At 50.2% G+C, this 20,486-nt stretch overlaps 3 protein-coding genes across 9 annotated transcripts in view; all 3 read right to left on the bottom strand.

Annotated features, from left to right (window-relative positions):
* The window catches only part of LOC310670133 (uncharacterized protein), a 140,995-nt gene that overhangs the window by 37,729 nt on the left and 82,780 nt on the right, over window positions 1-20,486 (bottom strand). The gene's annotated exons all lie outside the window — the stretch shown is intronic.
* The window catches only part of LOC310670420 (uncharacterized protein), a gene marked incomplete at its 3' end in the record, with an annotated part of 164,634 nt that overhangs the window by 95,076 nt on the left and 49,072 nt on the right, over window positions 1-20,486 (bottom strand). The window lies entirely within an intron of this gene.
* WDR46 (WD repeat domain 46) lies at window positions 824-20,470 on the bottom strand. 3 transcript variants are annotated; one of them, XM_083425621.1, is made up of 17 exons: window positions 20,361-20,401; window positions 18,801-18,905; window positions 18,155-18,301; window positions 16,744-16,824; window positions 16,517-16,629; window positions 13,232-13,319; window positions 13,064-13,125; window positions 12,838-12,942; window positions 11,212-11,362; window positions 9,092-9,227; window positions 8,761-8,860; window positions 5,437-5,590; window positions 3,679-3,826; window positions 2,693-2,787; window positions 2,440-2,535; window positions 1,267-1,380; window positions 824-1,157 (listed from the first exon to the last, which is right to left on the bottom strand). In XM_083425621.1, the coding sequence occupies exons 2-17, from the start codon at window positions 18,861-18,863 to the stop codon at window positions 1,053-1,055; spliced, it is 1,758 nt and encodes a 585-aa protein (XP_083281747.1). In that variant the 5' UTR covers window positions 18,864-18,905; window positions 20,361-20,401; the 3' UTR covers window positions 824-1,052. The 3 variants fall into 3 exon arrangements, with proteins under 3 accessions (XP_083281747.1, XP_083281749.1, XP_083281748.1); XM_083425623.1 differs by lacking the exon at window positions 18,801-18,905 and having other exon boundaries at window positions 20,361-20,470; XM_083425622.1 differs by lacking the exons at window positions 18,801-18,905; window positions 20,361-20,401 and adding an exon at window positions 18,473-18,675.

Raw genomic sequence — 20,486 nt, 5'->3', positions numbered from 1 at the left:
GCCTGGGCTGTGGGTGTCACCTTCATGGTGGGGGTCAGGGTGGGGCTTGGATGTGGGCATGAAGGCACCTCTTGCACCGCCAGGTCACAATTCTTGGCCCACCAGCCCCAGCCGCTCGTCTTCAGTGACCGGCCGCCCGTTTCTCTGGGCTCCGTCAGAGGAGGGCCATTCCTTCTCAGCAGAGACAGGGGAGGCTGAGCAGAGCCACGGACAGACTTACTATTCGCCCACTTGTCTTCGAAAGCCGGCCTTTGCTGCCTCTAGTGGGAGGGAGTTCCCTAGGGAAAGTGCCTGCAGGATCAGGCCAATGGGGACCCATCCAGTCCAACATCGGAGAGAAGTGCATATTATGGGAAGCCCTAATAATAATAATAATAATAATAATAATAATAATAATAATAATAATAGAGCATCATCTCACCCAGCCCCCTGCCCCAACGTCCTTCCCAGCAAAGTGGACTCATCCGGTGGCATTCACCGCCTCCAACCGCAGAAGCACAGCATAGCCGTTGCGGCCAATAACAGTAATAGCAATAAATACTTTTATTATTTGTACCCCTGGGTTGCTGCTCTTCCACGAATCGAGTTCCTTTCTGGGCTTTGAGGACGCTCTACTCGCAAGGAGACCCTTCCGAGCGTGGAACAAACTCTAGCCCAATGGTTGCCATTAATTTGATTTGGACTGATTTCATAAAAAAATGATTTTAGAATGCCGTATTACTTTACTGTTGTTAGCCGCTCTGAGCCCGGCTTCGGCTGGGGAGGGCGGGATAGAAATAAAATGTTGTTATTTATTATTATTTATTAAAGAGACTTTCCCAGGAAGGGCTTTATATTTTATTTTACACAAAAAAGAGCACAGGTCCTTCGCAGGCCATCTGGGAAGAACCAGAGGGGCTTTGGGGAGGGTTTCGACCCCACACAGCCCCCCTCTCTTCCTCGCAGAGGGAACGCCAGCAGGTCCTGCCGCTGGGCGGGGGGCCGAGAGGGTCCTTTCCACCCCATGGGGGGTTGCTTCTTCTCTTCCGGCCAGGCAGCCCCCTGCCCCGTTTCTACTTCTGGAAGCGGTCCAAGGCCGACCTCTGACCTTGGGGGGCCTGCGGACAAGGCAGCTGCTGTGCCTTTTGGCGCTGCGAGATACTTTTCCGAATGGCAGCCTGTGCAGAAAGGGGAAGAAATGGGGGAGAGACGGGGGTCACGGGCGAAGGAGGCAGAGGGGATTCTGGGAAAGGGAACCAGAGGGGATTCTGGGAGAAATGCACTTACGCGCTGCTCCTCTGCGGCCACCTTCTTCCGGCGCCGGAGTCTCCCCACGGCCGAGTCGTGGCCTTTCGTCCGCTTCCGGGGGCAGAACTTGACCTTGGCTTGGGGGTCGTAGCCCTGGAGAAAGTCAGAAATACAGTGGTACCTCGGTTCTCAAACTTTATTCTGTCCCGGAAGTCCGTTCCAAAACCATTCCAAAACCAAAGGTTTCCAAAACCAAGGCCTGCTTTCCCGTAGAAAGGAATGCAAAACGGATTAATCCGTCCCAGACTTTTAAAAACAACCCCAAAAACAGCAATTCAACATGAATTTTATCTAATGAGGCCATTGATCAAAAAAATGAAAGCAAGATAACAATGTACTGCAGCCACACAATCTATCAGTAGCTGAACTGGGTTCCACAAAGTCACAAAAATGAGCTGCAGAAACGCAAAATAAATAGCAAAAACAGACAGACCTCAACGTAAGACTCAAATCGGAGCACGTTCTAACTTCCAAAAAAAGTTCACAAACTGGAACACTCACGGGGTCACAGTGTTTGAGTACCAAGGCGTTCAGAAAACACGGTACCGCTGTATCCGTTATTAAACGGAGACGTTCGGGAACCGAGATACCGCTGTGCTGTAAAATGCGCCTACCGTAGATTCCGGTGTGTAAGACAACGTTCTAACCCCGGAAAAGAGGTTAAAAAGTCGGGGGTCGTCTTATACGCTGGGTAGGGCTGCAATGGGCAGCGGGCTCCGCTCCACGCCGGGAGGAAGCTGCCCAGCAATGCTAAACCGGCTTTGCTGGGCGGCTTCTTTCCGGCGCGGAGCCCGCCGCCCACGGCTGCCAAAGCGTATAAGACGACCCTGCCAATTTGGGGGGTTCGTCGTATACCCTAATACGCCAGAATCTACGGTATTTAAACATAAAAATAGGTTTAGTATTTTACCCCACTAGTATCCCTTTTTGCGGCTGGTTACATCGTATTTTATGATTTACGCGTGTAGTTTCGTAACAAACACACACACACACATACATATATATGTGTATAATTTTCTGAAAAGGGGTCTCAAAGCCACCACATTTTTGGCCAGCCTCCCCCCCCCCCAATTACCAGCGTGTCCTCCCCCTATCAGGTTCCCCCAGGACAGACCCCCCACCCCAAATCCCCCCTCGCCCCGGAAGACCCACCAGTCTTTCGACCCGCTCCTTCTGCCGCTGCTCCAGGGAGACCCTGTCCACGGTGCCCAGCTGGCCGGGATCCAGCGAGATCAGCTCGTGCGGGATCTGTTGGAGGGAGCGAATGAGAGAGAGTGAGTCACACAGGGGGCGGAGCTAGCAGCTGCAAAACGGTCGGGGAAACGGAGCCTCAAAGTTCGGAGGCAGTCTCTGTGAGTCGCGGCAGGAAGAGAAGACGGCCAGGGCCCCGATCCTCCTGGGGTACCTTCTCCAGGAGAGCCTTGATCTCCCACTCCTGGCGCTGCTTGCGGCTACGGAAAGGGTTGCTCTCCAGGGCATCAAAGTTGGGCTCCCCGGCTCCTGCAGCGTGAGAAAAGAGGGGGTGAGCCAGGAGGAAAAGCCATTGGGGGGAGACTCAAAACCCCCTCCAAGGCAGTGGGGCAGACCCAGCCCAACTGCTCCACCCTTCCCCTTGGGCTAATCACGACACACTGCAAGGGGGTTGGGCTGGATGACCCTCGCGGTCCCCCGTTAGGATATAGTTCCATTCCACCTTAAAAGGGAACAGGCTGTGCAAAGATTTATTCACTCTGCTGATAGAGCGTGATAGTCGCTGGGGCCTGCCTGATGCCCCCGGCAGTATCCCAACACCCCCGTCCCCCCCACCCCCTTAGTTCTTTAATTTAATTTTGCGGCCATTGGCCCATATCGAAAACAATACATCAAAATTTATCCATAAACAGTACAATTTAAACAGTTCCAAGTGAAAACACCCATATAAAACCAATTTTACTTCAGTTAAGTAAACACTGTACACAATAAGCTCCCTCTATGTAAACCGCAATTCAAATCCATCAGATTTTGGGGGTATGCGTCTTAGTTCTGGCACTTATTGATGGTTCTTAAGTTTAGCTAAGCTGTCAGAGTCATACAGTGATCCATTTCTCCTCTTTTGAAATAAAACATTAATCAGGTATCTAGCGACAGCAAGGGATCTACTTGTATCTTCGTCGTTTAATAAGTATATTATTTGGGCTTCCTGAGGTCCGTCGGCAATTCTCGATAAATATGGGGCCAGAAACTTGGACCGTGAGGCCGAATGTAATGGACAACAGAAGATTATATGATATAGCGATTCTATAGATCCACTTTTGCAGTCACAGAGGAGTGAGATCTGTCCGTTGGAGAGTCTGTTACCCAACACGTTTGATGGGAAAGCATTGAATCTAGCCTTTTACCCCACCCCCTTACCTGGCACCAGGAGGCTGGCAAAGCCTTCTCCGTGGCCCACGCCCAGCACATCCTCAAAGGGGCAGAAGCGCAGGGCGTGAGCTGGGCGCGGAAGGGAGTGGCACAGGTAAGGTTTCGTGGGCGGGCAGGAGACAATGTCCTTGTACACCTGGGAAGGGAGAGAAAGACAGATTTCGGAGGGCTGCGGACTCCCGGGCTCTGTGGGGATGGAGTGGCGCCCCTGCAAAGAACGGCGGCAGCTTTCCAGTCGGGGCGAGAGATGATGTGATAGAAGCTTGTACAATTGCACCAGGCAAGGAGAAAAGCAGAGAGATCAATTCCCCCCATATTCTGGCACAGCACTCGAACTCGTGCCCCTCCCAGGAAGCTGAATGTCGGGAGATTCGGGACAGGTTAAGAGGAAGTTCTCTACGCAGTTAAACTGTGGAACTCCCTCCCACTAGAGGCAGAGAGAGAGAAACACCAACTCGGATGGTTTTGATTGGACAGATCCGTGCAGAAGCCTGTTGATGGCTGCTGACCAGGGTAGTCCTGATCTCGAGTTCGAATCCTGATTTGGGGGCATCTGGCTGGCCACTGTGGGCCTGATCCATTCAGCAGGCTGTGACTTTTGAGATTCTGGCTTTACCTCCATCCGATCCAAAAAAAGCCCTTTCTCAAAGCGTTTGCAAAAGTGCAGAACTCAGCTGAATGACAGCACGAGAAGGGGACACCGGAGGGTCATCCATCCCACCCCGCTCAGGGCAGGATCCTGCCACTTGCTCCAACCCTGATGATTGCTTAGGATACTTTGATGATGATTTAAACTTGTATGCCGCCCTATACCTGTGAGTCTCAGGGCAGTTACAACATAAAATCACAAAATACAAAGACAAAATACACCACAAAACCCCACAATGCCCCCCCCTTAAAAAACATACCGTATTTTTCGCTCCATAGGACGCACTTTTTCCCCTCCAAAAATGAAGGGGAAATGTGTGTGCGTCCTATGGAGCGAATGCAGGCTTTCGCTGAAGCCTGGAGAGTGAGAGGGGTTGGTGCGCACCGACCCCTCTCGCTCTCCAGACTTCAGGAGAACCCCAGCGCCAGCCCCACAAGGTAGGGGGACAGCGGGGAGGCGGAACGCCGCCATCCCGCTGTCTCCCGATGTGGTTTGGAGGCTGACGGCAGGGAGACGCGTGCTTCTCCCCGCTGCCAGCCCCTTAAGCTCCAGGGACAGCGGGGAGGCGCAGCGCGTCTTCCCGCTGTTCCCGGACCTGGTCTGCATTCAGGCGGCGGGGAGAAGAGCGCTTCTCCCCGCTGCTGGCCCCACAAGCGCCTGGGGGGGAAATAAATTTTTTTTCTTTATTTCCCCCCCAAAAAACTTGGTGCGTCCTATGGGCCGGTGTGCCCTATGGAGCGAAAAATACGCTAATTACTTCTGCACACTACTGCCTCGCCAAGCGGATTCTGGTTGTGCTAAGGAACACAAAAATAAATTGGGCCCATCTTGTCTGCATAGGAGTCAAATGCCCCCAGGGACAGAGGAATCAAGGTAGACTGCCTCTAGACTTGTCCATAAGGACATAGGAAGAGCCTGCCAGGTTATGCTCCAAAGCGACAAGCTGTCTCCGCCTTGCCTGAATTAGAACCCGGTGCCGGATGTGGGGCAGGGGGCTGACATTAAACAGGGAAAGTGAAAAAATTCAATTAAACCCCTCAGGCTTTAGGACTTGAGGGAGATGGAGCCGCAAAGCCCCCCCGCCTGCCCCCAGTTACCTGGATGATCTCCTGGCATGCGGCCCCCAGGAGCCCCCGCTGGCTGAAATCTAGCTGCCCAGCGCCGGTGGGCAGCAGGAGGGAGTGGAGGCGGCGGTAGGTGCGCAGGTCGTAGATGTGGAGCTTCCGGTCCAGCCCAGAGGTGGCCATGTAGCTGCGGGGAGAGGAAGCAGAGAGTTGTGGGTCAGGAAGGGAACCCCAGGGGTCATCTAGTCCAGCCCCCCTAAAATCCAGGGGTTGGTAGAGCTGTCGTTCTCATAGGCGCTACGTGTCACCTCTTCTGCACTGGAAAGAAGATTAATTGAAAGAGGTGTGGGAAAAGGAGACAATGGAACAACTACCACATTTTTCGCTCTATAGGACGCACCCGAGCACAGGACGCACCTAGTTCTTAGAGGAGGAAAACAAGTAAAAAATATTCTGAATCAAATCATTGCAGCTGCCTTGCCCCGTGGAACCAGCGCAAAAGGAGGAAATGCCGGGAATTACCGGCACAAGAAGCTGGGGGAGGGGCGGAAGGGGCAGTCCCCATCCTTGCTGCACATTGTAAATCTAGCAGAGCAAGAGCTGCTTACAAGCGTTTCCCCATAAAGCCCCGGCATCCCCAAGCTAGAACAGTAAGACGGAGCGCTGCGCTGTGCTCCAAAGGCTTCAGGCGGCTATCCCTGAAGCCTGGAGAGCGAGAGGGGTCGCTGCGCACCAACGCCTCTCGCTCTCCAGGCTTCAGCGAAAGCAAGGCGTAGCCTCCGGAGCGCGGAGGGAGCGCTCCCTCTGCCCTTCAAAGGCTTCGGGTTGCTATCGCTGAAGCCAAGGAGCCTCCATTCGCTCCAAATGACGCACACACATTCCCCTTCATTTTTGGAGGGGGAAAAGTGCGTCCTATAGAGCGAAAAATACGGTAATAAGGCAAGGCTGGGGGGAAATGTAGGAAGTTGTAGAAGGGAAAGTGAAGTTGCTGAAAGGTGCATATAGTATTCTGCTACAATGGGAAACAAAAGATGAAGAGGGGAAATCAGTTATGATTAAATGGACACAGGATATAGGTCACAATATAATGTTTGAAGACTGGGAAAGATTGTGGAAAACTGATTTAAAATTTACAGATTGCTCTTTGCTGAAAGAAAACTACATGAAAATAATGTATGGATTGTTAGGGATTTTAGGGAAAGACCTGCCAAGGAAATTTAAGAATATCTTTACGTATGCGACAACGGCGGCAAGAATCTTAATAGCGCAAGGATGGAAGAATGAAGAAACCCCAACTAAAGAACTATGGCAAGAGAAACTGATGGACTAAGAGTAATTGGCGAAACTGAAATACAAATTACGTGATAAGGACAACTGTGACTTTAAAGAAGAATGGGAACCTTTTACAAAGTACTTAAAGAGACAACAAAATGAACTGGACTCCTTGGCAGGTTTTGAATAAACATACACAAATTTATTATTTCTAACATATAGTTAGATAAATTAAGGATCTTTACTATTTTATAATATGCAGAGAATAACCTGTGCTGAAAAACCAGAGAGAGGAGCTGAGGGACGTCTGGGAGGGCAAAATGGGGGGGGGGGGGAATGAGGATGGTGTGTTTTTGATAAATTGTTATGTTGAAATTCCTAATAAAAAATATTCCAAAAAACCTGGGGGAAAATGTGGGAGAAACATACGTTGAAAACCTCCATAAGAATAAAAGAAAATTATTAGCAAAGGGAGATAACAGAAATTGCTGGGTTAAAGCTGACCAAAAGTCCAGAGGTAGCATTATTATCAATTTACGAGGGGGTGGAAGGTTCACAGGCTAGCAAGGACTTGCTTGTAAAATTACTGACAGCTGCACGAATTATTATAGCCAGGAAGTGGAAGGGGCAAGCGGAATATAAAATGGAAGAATGGCATAGAGAGGTGCAGGATATAGCTAAGAATGATAGATCAACATGTGCCATTAAGGTAAGGCGGGGAACACGCAGGAGGGATGGTTCTGAGGAGGAGATACAGAAAGTGTTTGCAGAATTCGTACTGTTAAAACGGAAAAGGGGTCAAACCATCACACGAGGTCCCACCACCCTCCCAGGAAGACTTGGGCAGGACAGGGCCTTCTTGGTGGTGGCTCCTCCCAAGCAACTTTGAAACTCCCTGCCTGGGGAGCCCAGACTGGCTCCTGCCTTGTTCTTCTTCTGCTGGCAGCTGAAGGCTGTTTTGTTCCCAAACTTAGGGGGAATAAAGGGGTCAAACCATCGCAAGAGGTGCTGATATTCTGGGCGGTTGGATAGTTACAACGGAATGGTCTCCGGGGTGGGGTGCACATTTTTATTCTTCGTTATTTATGACTTAAAAAAGGGGTGGGGAATAGAAATGAATCCTTTCGGCGTGCCACCACTGACGCTTGGGAACTCCCTGCCTCTTGAATCCGGCACCCGCAAGCGGCGTTCTCGCACAGCCCAGCCTGCCTCAACTTTGCCGTGTGTTTCGGCCAGTTTTCGATTTCTCCTTCGGCTGCCGACGATTTTTTTGCTATCGCGATTTATTGCATTTGCACACAACTCCCGCCATTTACTATTTGCTGTTATCGTTGAATTTGCACTCGCAGGGCAGTTCGCAAAACACAGCAATGCCGAACGAAGCAGAAACGAGCCAAAGCCGTAACCCCGATCCCGCTGAGAGATTTCAAAGGGCACCGTTATGACAAGGACCCCCCCCCCCTCGTGGCAGCAGGAGTTGGCAGAAGGAGACCAACCAACCAACCGCCTTAGGGATCCCACTCTGGAATTGTGTGGGGTTTTCTCCCGAGCCTTTCCTTCTCCCAAAAAGGTCCCACAACGCAGCGGAGGTTTAAGATCAGAGTTGGCCTAGAAGGAACATTTCACCATATGTGGTGGTAATGTAAGAAAGTAAAAAACTTCTGGGAAATCATATATAATGAGATGGAAAAGATGTTGAAATATACATTTTTTAAAAAACCAGAAGCATTTTTTACTTGGTATTACAGGTGAGGATATTAATAGGCAAGATGTTAAATTGCTTTTATACGCAACAACTTTAAAAAGCCCTTGTCCCCCCATCCTCGGGGTTCAAAATTCCTCTTTGAACCTCTTGCGCAATCAACTTTGGTCTACAGCTATTTGCTCCGGTGGGTGGCTGGACTCCTTCCTTTATTCCGCAGGGACTGAGCAGCCTCGCACCTCGATTCTTCGGTAACACAGGATTGTGGCCGCCGTCACACGACGATGGTTTCTGGCAGCCAAGGGGAGACAGAAGGTGCACAAACCGCCCCAGACAGAAAGCAGGACTCACATTTTGCAAATTAAAACAATCGCTTCACTCACGTGCCAGAGCCGTCGACTGCCAACGCCCTCACGGCCCCCCGGTGGCACAGCATCCGAACGAGGGGCTCCTTGACGTTGGGGCTCCAGAGGGTCACCGTGCCTATATTTTTTTTTGGGGGGGGGGAGAAAAGATCAAACTGGGAAGGGAGGGAGGGCTACTCCTGCCTGCCGTCGGCTTCCTCCTTTTCCGTCCGTGGCTAAACACCAGCTACAACCAGCCCCCCCACCTCCCTCCTGCCCCACAAGTCCTGCTTACAGGATCCCAGAACGCTCAGCTTGGAAGGGACCCCCAGAGGCCGTGGGGCCCAACCCGCCGCAGTGGGAGTCTCACCGTTGCTGTGTCCCAGGTGGACGATGGCGTTGGAGGGGTTCTGCGCCATGACCCCCAGCCGACCCCCCTTGGTGCAGATGGTGGCCACCTCCGTCCCCACAGAGATATCCAGGTACTGCAGGAAGCCCGTCTCGCTCTGGGAGGGGGGGGGGCACACAAAAACAGAGGAGAGAGCTTTGCAATAAACAGACCTTCGCATCCAGGGGGGGTTCTCTTTTCTGTGGGCAAAGGCACCCACCCACCCAGCAGAGACCAGGTGCTAGATCAAGTCGGGTGGGGGGCCAGTTCTTATTTAGGAGAGGGTCCTGACCTTCCCTCCCCCAAGACTGGCCAGCCCGACCCACAGCCGCAGCCAAACCCACAAAAGGAGGGTTAGGCGGAAGAATCCTCGCCTTGCCCCGGACACTGCGCCACGGAGACAGCTTTGCTAACTCTGCAAAACTGTCTGTCCGGCTACCGTGGAGGCCCTCTCAGCCGGGGTCCACGCCTCTCCGCACTGCGGGAGAAGATTTATTCTTGGCCCGGGGGAAATCATGGTGCCGGGGCATCTAGATTGCTTGCACCTGGATAAGTTGCGAGTGCAAGATGGCTGGGTGATTCCACCTGGCCCAAATCTCCATGCTAACTGCTGAATCTGCCACTGGCATCCGGCTGGGATGGGATTGTCCCGGCTAACAGAAGAGGAGCCAGGCCAGGAACGTCTCTCTGCCACATGAAATCTCTGCTGGTTGCTGCTGGGCTGTGCTTGGAGCTAAGTTTGAACCTGCAACCAGGATCTGGACGTTGCTGTGTGTTTTGCTGTGCGAGCCAGGGGGCAAGTCTCTGTCTAAAGGAGTAGCCCTGTCAGGGCTCTAGCAGGAGATTGTGTAAATACCTGTAACTGTGTATGCTCAAACCTGTCAGTAAAATTAATAATAACAACAACAATAATAGTATTTATGCCCCGCTCATCTGGGAGACCCAGCCACTCTTGGCAGCTCCCAACAGAATATTAAAAGCACAATAAAACATCAAACATTAAAAACTTCCCTAAGTGGGGATGCCTTCTAAAAGTCGGGTAGTTGTTTATTTCCTTGACATCTGATGGGAGGGCGAACCGAGAAGGCCCTGCAACCTCACTTCTCGCAGGGAGGGGACCGCCAGAAGGCCCTCGGAGCTGGACCTCAGCCACTGACTGAAGTCCGCCGCCTGTTTTTCTCTCAAGGTGTTCCAACACCTTGCAAAAGATGCTTGCCACATATTTAATCCCTGGGTGGTGACTCCCGCAAGCTGAGAACGGATTACTTGCAGGCGTGGGTTTTGCCCAGACATGTATATTTGAGATGCATTTCTACGAAACACAGGAGCACGCAGGAATTAAGAGCACCACCTACGTATTAGATGAGTTGATAGACGGCTGTCCTTGTCAGCTCTGTGGGAAGCTGTGCAGGGGCCGGGGCAACCCTGTCAGATGGGCGGGGCATAAATACCATGTTGTTGCTGCTGCTGTTAACCCGGAAGTGATTGTTCCAGGGTTTTTTAAAGTTTTTTTAAATGTATTTTTATTAAATATTTTCTTGATTTACAAAGGTATGGGCAATGTCTCTCTCTCCTACTTTTTCCCACGTAACACTTTTCTTTTTACAAATTGGTTTCATTTGTTGAGACATTAGGAAGAATAGGGGGAAGATTTTCCAGTTTTTGAACCATTTTCAGAAGCCAAACGTCCGGTGTGGCTTCTGCGGCTTCCGATTAGCTCCTGCAGCCAATCAGAAGCCGCGCTTTGCAAGTCAAATGGACTTCCGGAACCGATTCCGTTCGACTTCCAAGGTACGACTGTTCTCTCAAAAGGAGGGAAAGGGGAAACCACAGGTTGTAAGACACTGTCAGATGCATAGAACAACAGCTTTGTACAGGGAGAAGGGAGACCCAAGGGTCATCTAGCCCAACCTGCCCCCCAAGGCAGGAATCGCAGGGAAAGCGTCCCTGGCAGATGGTCCCCACCCCTAAGCTCTGCTGAACAGCTTCTACTGCTGAACGGTTCTTGCTCTCAGGGGTCCAGAGAGAGGGGATTGTTGGGGTTCAGGAGGGAAAGATAACCGCCCCCCCCCAATAGGGCAGCCCCAATGGGCCTTCCTCACCGCTGTGGCCAGGAGGAAGTGGTAGGGTAGGAATTGCATCCGCTGGACCCCGTGGAAGCGCTTGAGGCAGTTGAGCTCCACCCCCTGGTTGTCGTAGACGTAGAGCCACTTCCGCTGGGCCACGGCAAACATGGTCTCCGTGTGGAGCCACCTGGGGAGAAAGGCGGCGTCAGGGGGGAGAACAGAAGGGCTGAGTCAGGAGGGGCACCCGGGGGTCATCTAGCAATGGAGGCGTCGCAGCTCAGAAGCGGAAAGAACGAGGGGCAGGTGCAAAGGCAGCCCGGTTACGGGCAGGAGCTATGAGCCAGTGAGAAGCGGTAAGGCTGCCCCGAATTAAGTTGCGAACTGCCCTGCAATCTTTGGATGGAGGGCAGAATGCAAATGTAATGAACCACAATACAGTGGGACCTCTGGTTGCGAACGGGGCCCGCTCACAACCCGAAAAGAACACAACACACGTCGGTGCATGCGCGATTCGCAGCTTCTTCACATGCCCGTGACGTCATTCTGCACATGCGGCGAAACCCGGAAGTAACCCTTTCTGGTACTTCCGGGTCGCCGCGGGACGCAACCTGAAAACGCGCAACCTGAAGCAAACATAACGAGGTACAACTGTAATAATGATAATAATAAAGAAATTTCATGCCAGGGGCAGCTTCCCTAAGCAGACTATACATTCACAGTCATACCTTGGAAGTCGAACAGAATCTGTTCCAGAAGTCCGTCCGACTTGCAAAACGTTCGGAAACCAAGGGGCGGTTTCTGATTGGCTGCAGGAAGCTCCTGCAGCCAATCAGAAGCCGCATCGGACGTTTGGGTTCCTAAAGAACATTTGAAAACCAGAACACTCTCTTCCGGGTTTCAATCGTTCGGGAGCCGATTTGTTTGGGAGTCAGGGCGTTCAAGTTCCAAGGTACGACTCTTTTGAAATTTCACCTCTGAGCTGGGGGGAGGCAGCGACAACCTCACCGGGAAGATGGGAAACCCGTGCCCTGCACCTGCAATGTAGAGACAGGAGTGCCAGGAATACCTGGCAAGGCTGTCGCTGGTACTTGCCAACAGCAGAACGTCTGAACCGTGGAGGAAGCGGCTTGGGAAGAGAAACGAGAGGAATGGGGTGGGAGGACAGAAAAGGAACTCCTCTTAGATCTACGGATAAAGGGCGGTATACAAATCTAATTAACTGATAAAGGTAAAGGTAAAGGGACCCCTGAGCATTAGGTCCAGTCGTGGCCGACTCTGGGGTTGCAGCGCTCATCTCGCTTTAATGGCCGAGGGAGCTGGCATACAGCTTCTGGGTCATGTGGCCAGCATGACTAAGCCACTTCTGGTGAACCAGAGCAGCGCACGGAAACGCCGTTTACCTTCCCGCCAGAGTGGTACCTATTTATCTTCTTGTACTTTGTGCTTTCGAACTGCTAGGTTGGCAGGAGCTGGGACTGAGCAATGGGAGCTCACCCCGTTGCGGGGATTCGAACCGCCGACCTTCTGATCGGCAAGTCCTAGGCTCTGTGGTTTAACCCACAACGCCACCCGCGTCCCAATTGATTGATAATAGATGTGAAATTCCTCCTCGCCCCCCCAAAAAAACTCAGCACGGCCCCCCCACGCGTTTTTGCGACTCACGCCACGTCTGCGACGGACTCCATGACGTTGATCTCGCACAGCAAGGCCTTTGTGTGCCAGTCGAGGGCCGCCACGTGGCCCCTTCGGCCCCCCAGGAGGAGATGCCTGCAAAGGAGGAAGAGGAGGATTCCTCAAGGCAGGAATCTCAGCTAATCATACAAGGAAGGAGAGCCCACCAGCTCCCGAGGGAGACCGTTCCACCGCCAAACAGCTCTTGCTCACTCACCTGCCGTTGCGCGTGTAGTCCACCCGGTACGGGCCAAACTGGTTCAGCCGCAGCTCAAAATGCTGGTGAGAGGAAAGCAAGCCGGGGTCAGGCCCTGGGAGGAGGTCCCCACATTGAGGAAGGGGGTCTCCTTCCTCAAGACCCCCACATTGTCCCTTCCCCGCCTACCTTTGCACCGGCGGCCAGGTCTACGGCCTCCGCGATGTCGGCCTGGGCGATGGTACAGGTGTCTTCCCCCTCATCTCCTTCCAGGAACCTGGTGGGGCAGAGGGAGAAAGTGAGGCAGAGTTGCACCCTGGAGGCAACAGCCCACTATGGTCAGAGGCAGCGATGACGCCGGACCCCTCAGGAAATGAAAGTTAATTAGGCAAGGGATATTGAAACGCGTGTGTCAGGGGTTCAGGAGCAGAGTCACAGGAGAGGGAGGAAACGGAGAGCGAGGGGGAGGAGTCTGAAGGAAATGTCAGCGACGACAGTAGTCCGAGGTCTCTGAGTCTCTCCAGTGACTCGGAGGATTCACAGAAAGGGGCCCCCATGGTCAGGGCAAGGGGAGTGCCCAGGGGGACACCTCGGGAAGAAGGGGACAGAGGGGACTCAGAGAGTAGCAGCTGGAAATCCGGACCAGCGTCCCCCCCAGAGTGCAGTAGGGGGGAGGAGTCCAAGGCATCGGGATCAGGGAGCGCGCAGGCAGAGGGAGAACGTGAGGCAGGAGTGACCACACCCTCGTCAGGGAGCGAGGAAACGGTCATCCGGAAAGTTAAACGCGCGCGCGCGCCAAGTTCAAATGTACAGGAGGGCGGCAAGGTGGGCAGCCCGGGTAGGGAGCCAGGTCCTAAAGCCCGCCGAAGAGAGGGGGAGGAGTCAGAGGGGTCAAGCTCTGCGTCAGAAGAGTCCAGGAGGAATGAGACCCCGGGGGGTAGTAAGACCCAGAGGAAGAGAGAGAGAAGGAGGAGGTGGAGTAAGATTAGAGTCTTAAACTGGTGCACAGGGGGCGGAGACTCAGACAGAGCTTCGCCGGTCTAAAGTCCAGACGTAGAGCTGGGACGCTGAGACTTGTAAATGGAGACTATTCTTCAATAAAGACTTTGATCCTGTACTATCGGCTAGCGTTGGTCCTTGGTGAGCTGGGACCCGGAGCCAGCCCTGACAGCGTGCATGGGAGTGACCGTGGAAGAGGGATTTAAAACTTGCGGCATGTTATAAACTAAAAAAGAACTATATTCGGAAGGGGGAAATGGGGGAGGGGGATGAGGATGATGTATTTTTGATAAATTGTTAATTGTTAAAATTCCTTATAAAAAATATTTTTTAAAAAAGGAAAGGAAAGGGGGTGGGTGAATCAAGCCATTTCAGTTTCACTGCGTTTCTCGTTTTTCAAAGCCTTAAGTTCAGCCCCACAGATTTCCACATCAGTGTATCATTATTATTACTAATTAAATTTTGTTTTACAATTTAGAATACTTATTTAAACACCCTTAAAATACCAACGACTTCCCTTCTTCTCTTTCCATGGTTCATTTTGCGTTCCTTAAATCCCTGCATATTTTACAAAAACTAAGCCATTCAGTATTCCATTATTACATCCATCAAAACTTACTTACACTGCTGAATTTATCTTTATGCTGCCAACATTTTCAAGTGTACACAATTTCCCCCCATATATTCAATAAACTTTTTTCAATCTTCTAAAAAAAAGGGGGGGGGAGAGAGAGAACTATATTCAAAGCATTGGTGCTGACCTTGAAAGCCCTAAACGGCCTCGGTCCAGGATACCTGAAGGAGCCTCTCCGCCCCCATCATTCAGCCCGGACACTGAGGTCCATCTCCGAGGGCCTTCTGGCGGCCCCCTCATTGCGAGAAGCCAAGTTACAGGGAACCAGGCAGAGGGCCTTCTCAGTGGTGGCACCCGCCCTGTGGAACACCCTCCCATTAGATATCAAGGAAAGAAACAACCACATGACTTTCAGAAGACATCTGAAGGCAGCCCTGTTTTGGGAAGCTTTTAATATTTGGTGAATCTTTGTATTTTAATAAATTGTTGGAAGCCGCCCAGAGTGGCTGTGGAAGCCCAGCCAGATGGGCGGGGTATAAATAATATATTATTATATTATTATCAGTATGTTTATTCTGCACAGAGGCCTACATTTATTATTTTCCTTCATACTCACTCTCAGGGGAGAGAGGGAGAAGGGGGGGGTCCGGGGTCCTTCCTTCCTCTTCTGCCCCCAGAAGGCTCTGGAGCTTTTCCCCACTTTCCTCAGCCCACTGAGATCCAGCGCCGAGGGCCTTCTGGCGGTTCCCTCATTGAGAGAAGTGAGGCTACAGGGAACCAGGCAGAGGGCCTTCTCAGTAGTGGCACCCGCCCTGTGGAACGCCCTCCCACCAGATGTCAAAGAGATAAACAACTATCTGACTTTTAGAAGACATCTGAAGGCAGCCCTGTTGAGGGAAGTTTTTTGTTTTACTGTATTGTGTTTTTAATATCCTGTTGGAAGCCGCCCAGAGTGGCTGGGGAAACCCAGCCAAATGGGCGCGGTATACATAAATAACAATAATAATTATTACTACTGTACTACTACTATATGAAAAAGATGTATAGGTGGCATTTAACGTCTAACAAACCAGCAAAGATGTACAAGTCAGAATCAGATACATGCTGGAAATGGGTACCTTTCATCATATGTGGTGGAAGTGTAATGCAGCCAAAGCCGTCAGGGAAATGATTTATAATTAACTGAAAAAAATGTTGAATAAATCTTCTAATTTTAATAAAAACACAACCCAGCAGCTTTTCTTTTAGGAGTAACCGGTACCCAAAGATCAGAAAATCTTATCCCTGTACACAACAACTGCAACTTGGACGATTTGTGATCAGAAACAGAAGGAAGATGGAGTACCAACAAAGAAACTGAAGGAATGTGCAGAAAAGACAAGTTTAACTGGAAGGATAAGAGATCAGGAAGGAAAAAAAGGAACTGGGGGAAATTGTGGAATATTTGAAAAATTACTGTAAGCAACTTAAAAACGTTAGCAGGATTGGAATAAATTGAGCAGTTTATTTATACCCAGAAGGGGAAATTAGGAAAGAGGGAAAAAATAAGGATTAATTAGAATAAGCAGCAATAAAGGAAAATGAAATGAGCCATGGAAGGGGAGCGGGAAGGGAAGTCGGATATGTTTTATATATGTTTTAAATTCTGTAATTTATATAAATGTTGTAAAACTGAAAACGATAAAGGAGATCTTAATTTTTTTTTAAGTAAATGAAGATTTCTTGGCACCATTTGCCTGCACTGAACCAAACATAGCCGTCAACGTTTCCCTTTTTTAAAGGGAAACTCCCTTATTCCGAACAGGATTCCTCGCAAGAAATGGGAAAAGCTGACAGCTACGGGACCAAGGCTCACCCACCACCCAGCAGCCTCTTAAATGCAGGTGCAGAAACTACATTACCCAGCATCCTCCAGGAGAAGCATCTCCATCCGGGCCGCCTGCTTGGCTGCTGCCTGGGCCTTCTCCTCCTGCCGGGCCAGCTGGCGCTTAAGGCGCTTGTTGGACGCCGTCCCCTGTGGGACATGGGAAAAAGGGGGGGGGGTCAAAGATGACGGTGGCCCGCAGCTCCCCCCCCCCACGCCTCGGGAGAACGTCTCCGCCCCCCCAGGAAGGCCAAAGCGCCTCACCAGTTGGCCCCTGGCTCCTCGCTGGAACTTGCGCACTCGCTGGCGGCTGACGGAGGCCGGGCCAGGAAACGGGTCCACCTTCTGGAAGAAATCACAGAATCGCAGCGTCAGAAGGGGCCCCCCAGGGGCCATCTAGTCCAACCCCCTGCAAGGCAGGGATTGCAAGGAACGCCAAAGAGCGAACCAGGCAGACGTGGAATTGGGGGCATGTTGTAAAGGTAAAGGTACCCCTGCCCGTACGGGCCAGTCTTGACAGACTCTAGGGTTGTGCGCCCATCTCACTTAAGAGGCCGGGGGCCAGCGCTGTCCGGAGACACTTCTGGGTCACGTGGCCAGCGTGACATCGCTGCTCTGGCGAGCCAGAGCCACACACGGAAACGCCGTTTACCTTCCCGCTAGTAAGCGGTCCCTGTTTATCTACTTGCACCCAGGGGTGCTTTCGAACAGCTAGGTTGGCAGGCGCTGGGACCGAACAACGGGAGCGCACCCCGCCGCAGGGATTCGAACCGCCGACCTTTCGATTGGCAAGCCCTAGGCACTGAGGCTTTTACCCACAGCGCCACCCATGTCCCAATGGGCATGTTGTATCTCCCCCCAAAAAAGATTCAGCCTCAGACTTCCTGAATCCGAAGGGACCCAGCAAAGGCCATCTAGCCGCCCCCCTCCTGAATTCAGACCTACTTCCCTTCATGCCCCTGATATTCTCATATATCATATTGTTGAAAATGATATATATGAAAATGATATATTTCTGGAAATGATATGTTAAAAAACTAATAAAATTATGTTTTTTAACATATCATTTTCAACAATAATTAAACATGCTTTTATATCTTACACAGCTGGGGGGTTTTTTATATCCATCAATCACATCTGAAAATTTTCAAATTAGAGATCACACTAGACCAGATTTTCAAAAGGCATATGGGAAATGCAGAGAACACATCACAAAACGGTGCCCTAAAATACATACCTGGACTTGTTTCAATTAATGTCTGCAGGAGACTTTGTGGATATTGAAGTTATAATGAGAAAAATCTAAATAATCATTCGTAATTATAAGAAGCTTATAAGAAGTAAATAAGGAGGCCAGATATAGGATAAAGGAAGTCTTTTGTTTGGTTGTTTGTACTGTGGTATGTTATGTTTATTGTATTTCTGTACTGGGGGGTGGGTTATGTTATGTTAGGAATAAAATTTCCAATAATTTTTTTAAAAAAAACTGACAATTTTCCAATCTGTTCACTTAATTTACATTTCTTACTTTCACTATTGCATTTAAATCTCACAACTAATATCTCTATTCTTCCTCTACTTTGCAATGTTTCATATATTACACCTGTGAAATTAGCGAAAAAGGAATAAGACAAATAACAAATGTTGGCAATGCAAAGAAAAAGAAGGACCGTACCCCTGATATGGTCTTCTTCTTCCTGCCAGGACCCACCGGCTTCCCCACCGGGGAGGCCTCATCCTGCCGCTGCTTCTTGGCATCCCGAGCGCCACTCTGTTCTGGGTCAGCTTCGCCCTCCCAGTATCTCCTGACGACCTTCTTCTTCTTCGGGACGGCGGAGAGAACGAGGGAGGTCTGCATATGTGGGGTCAGATAATCAAGGAAAGTAGCAAAAGGCCAAGTAAAACCACAAAGCTGGCCTGACGGAACCTACAACATTGCAAAGGAATTCTAAATGCATTGAAAGCACACGCCAGTTGGAAAAATCTATACTACCAAAGCTGTATTCGACGGATGAAAGCACATGGTGTTTGACATGACTGAGAATCGTGGACTCAGAGACGGAGAATTACAAAGCGTCAAAATCGAGAGGTGGAAAATAAGGAAACGACGAGGAGAGTCAGGACTGAGATGTGGAGATATGCTTCAGAGATCCAGACCGTGGGGAGCTCCCAAAAATTAATAATCATAATTTGAACTATAATTTGGTTTTTTTTATTTTAGTTTTTTTATTTTAATTGGAGTATTACGATTGGATATATTAATTGGAAGTTTTTTATTGGAAAATCAATAAAAAAGGTTAAAAAATAAAGCACATGCTCACCCCCCACCAGACCCCTGGGAACTCTAGTTTTAGGGTGCTGGGAACTGCAGAATTGTTGTTCATGCATTAAATCTGCATACAGCCCTTCCTCCGAAGACCGCGGGGCTGCTCAGAGCATAGAAATACGGGACAAAAGGCGCAAAATGCATGTATGAAGGACATGAAGAAAGCAAAACAATAAACACACACACACACACATTTAAAAGGACATAGGACAACCTGGCTAGAGAGGATAAACTATGTGTCCCAGAATCCGTTTCGTGAGGCGGAGGAGAGGATGGGCTCCAAATGAATGCCTTCTTGGGGGGGGGGGCAGCCAAAATCAATAGATGGGGGGGGGGGGCGATTTGAAGAGGGCCTGGAGCAGAGAAAAGCACCCAGGTCCCAGTCCTGGAGACACAGAAGGGGCTCCCCAAAGGCCATCCAGCCCCACCTCTTTTTTTAAAAAAAATTCATTTTTCTTTTTCATTCATTACATACACCTCAATTTCTTAACATTCACTATATATTCCTCCCTCCCTCCCCTCCAGGGCTCCCCCCAACTTCTGCTTCTGGTTTGTTTCTCTTTCCACCCACTTTGGTAACTCCTAACAGGTAAAGTTATTAACAACATAACATCAAGCCTAAAAACATAAAAATAAAAGGAAATTCACCGTAATATTTCACTATCTTCTAAACGTTTTCTAATGCTAATAATGTGAATGTTTGTTTAAATCCTGCCATCAAGTCTATTGACTTTCTCTGTTTCTGCAAATATAATATAAATGGTCCCCATTCTTTTTCAAAGTCGCTCTTGTCTTTTCCCCTTAATCCATCTGTCATTGCTGCCCTTCTCTTGACTCTCAATTTAGATGGGATTTCTTTAAAGATGTCAACTTTCTGTCCCTCAACCTTAGCAGGAATGACCTGCTAAAGCACTGGAAGGGAACCCCAAAGGCCATCCAGCCGACCCCCCTCTGCAGCCCTTCTTCCATGTAGGCTTCAGAGATCTTAGGGACGTGGAGGTACATCCTGTCTAATTTTCTGTTTCCCTTTCTGCATCTCTCTTTTTTTGGTTGAGCAAAGAAATGACTGAGCTTGGAGATGGAGCAGATTCCACGACTGAGCCAAATTAAATCCATCCCTGGAAGGAGCCAGACTTTTTGACTCTCCGGTTCCCACAATTCCCATGAGATGCTTCATACAGGGGAGTGTTTGGAAAAAGCTCCATGCAGCTCAGAAACCAGATCAGTGCTTGGAATGTAGAAAGAGCTTCATTCAGTTGGTGAATCTAATTTTCCATGAAATATTTCCTGCAAGGGACTGTTTAGAATGTGGAAAAAGCTTCACCTAGGAAACCAGTCTCAATTTCCATCAAATAAAACACAGCAGGGATGATCATAGAGTTTTAGGAAATGGTATAAGGCATATGGTATGACTGGTATTAGGGAATTTAATGAAGAATTAAGGGGAAAGATAGCGCTGACCCGGAGTAAGGCAGGAATCCAGGCTCCAGAGTCCCAGAATGGGCAGGGGCCCCCAAGGGGCATCTGTCCCACCCCAATCCCGCTCCCCCCTCACCTTCTTGGGGTCTCCGGCGCCCCTTCCTTCCTCCATGGCTGCCTCTCTTCTCTCTCGCCCAAACCCACGTGGAAAGGCAGGCAGCCGGCTCCAGACGCCCACTTCCGGGTGCTTCCTCCCCCTCGA

The sequence above is a fragment of the Podarcis tiliguerta genome, assembly GCF_965153285.1.
Source record: "Podarcis tiliguerta genome assembly, chromosome: 2".
NCBI lineage: Eukaryota > Metazoa > Chordata > Lepidosauria > Squamata > Lacertidae > Podarcis > Podarcis tiliguerta.
Note: the sequence above shows the minus strand (reverse complement) of the source record. Positions and strands in the feature narration are given on the sequence as shown.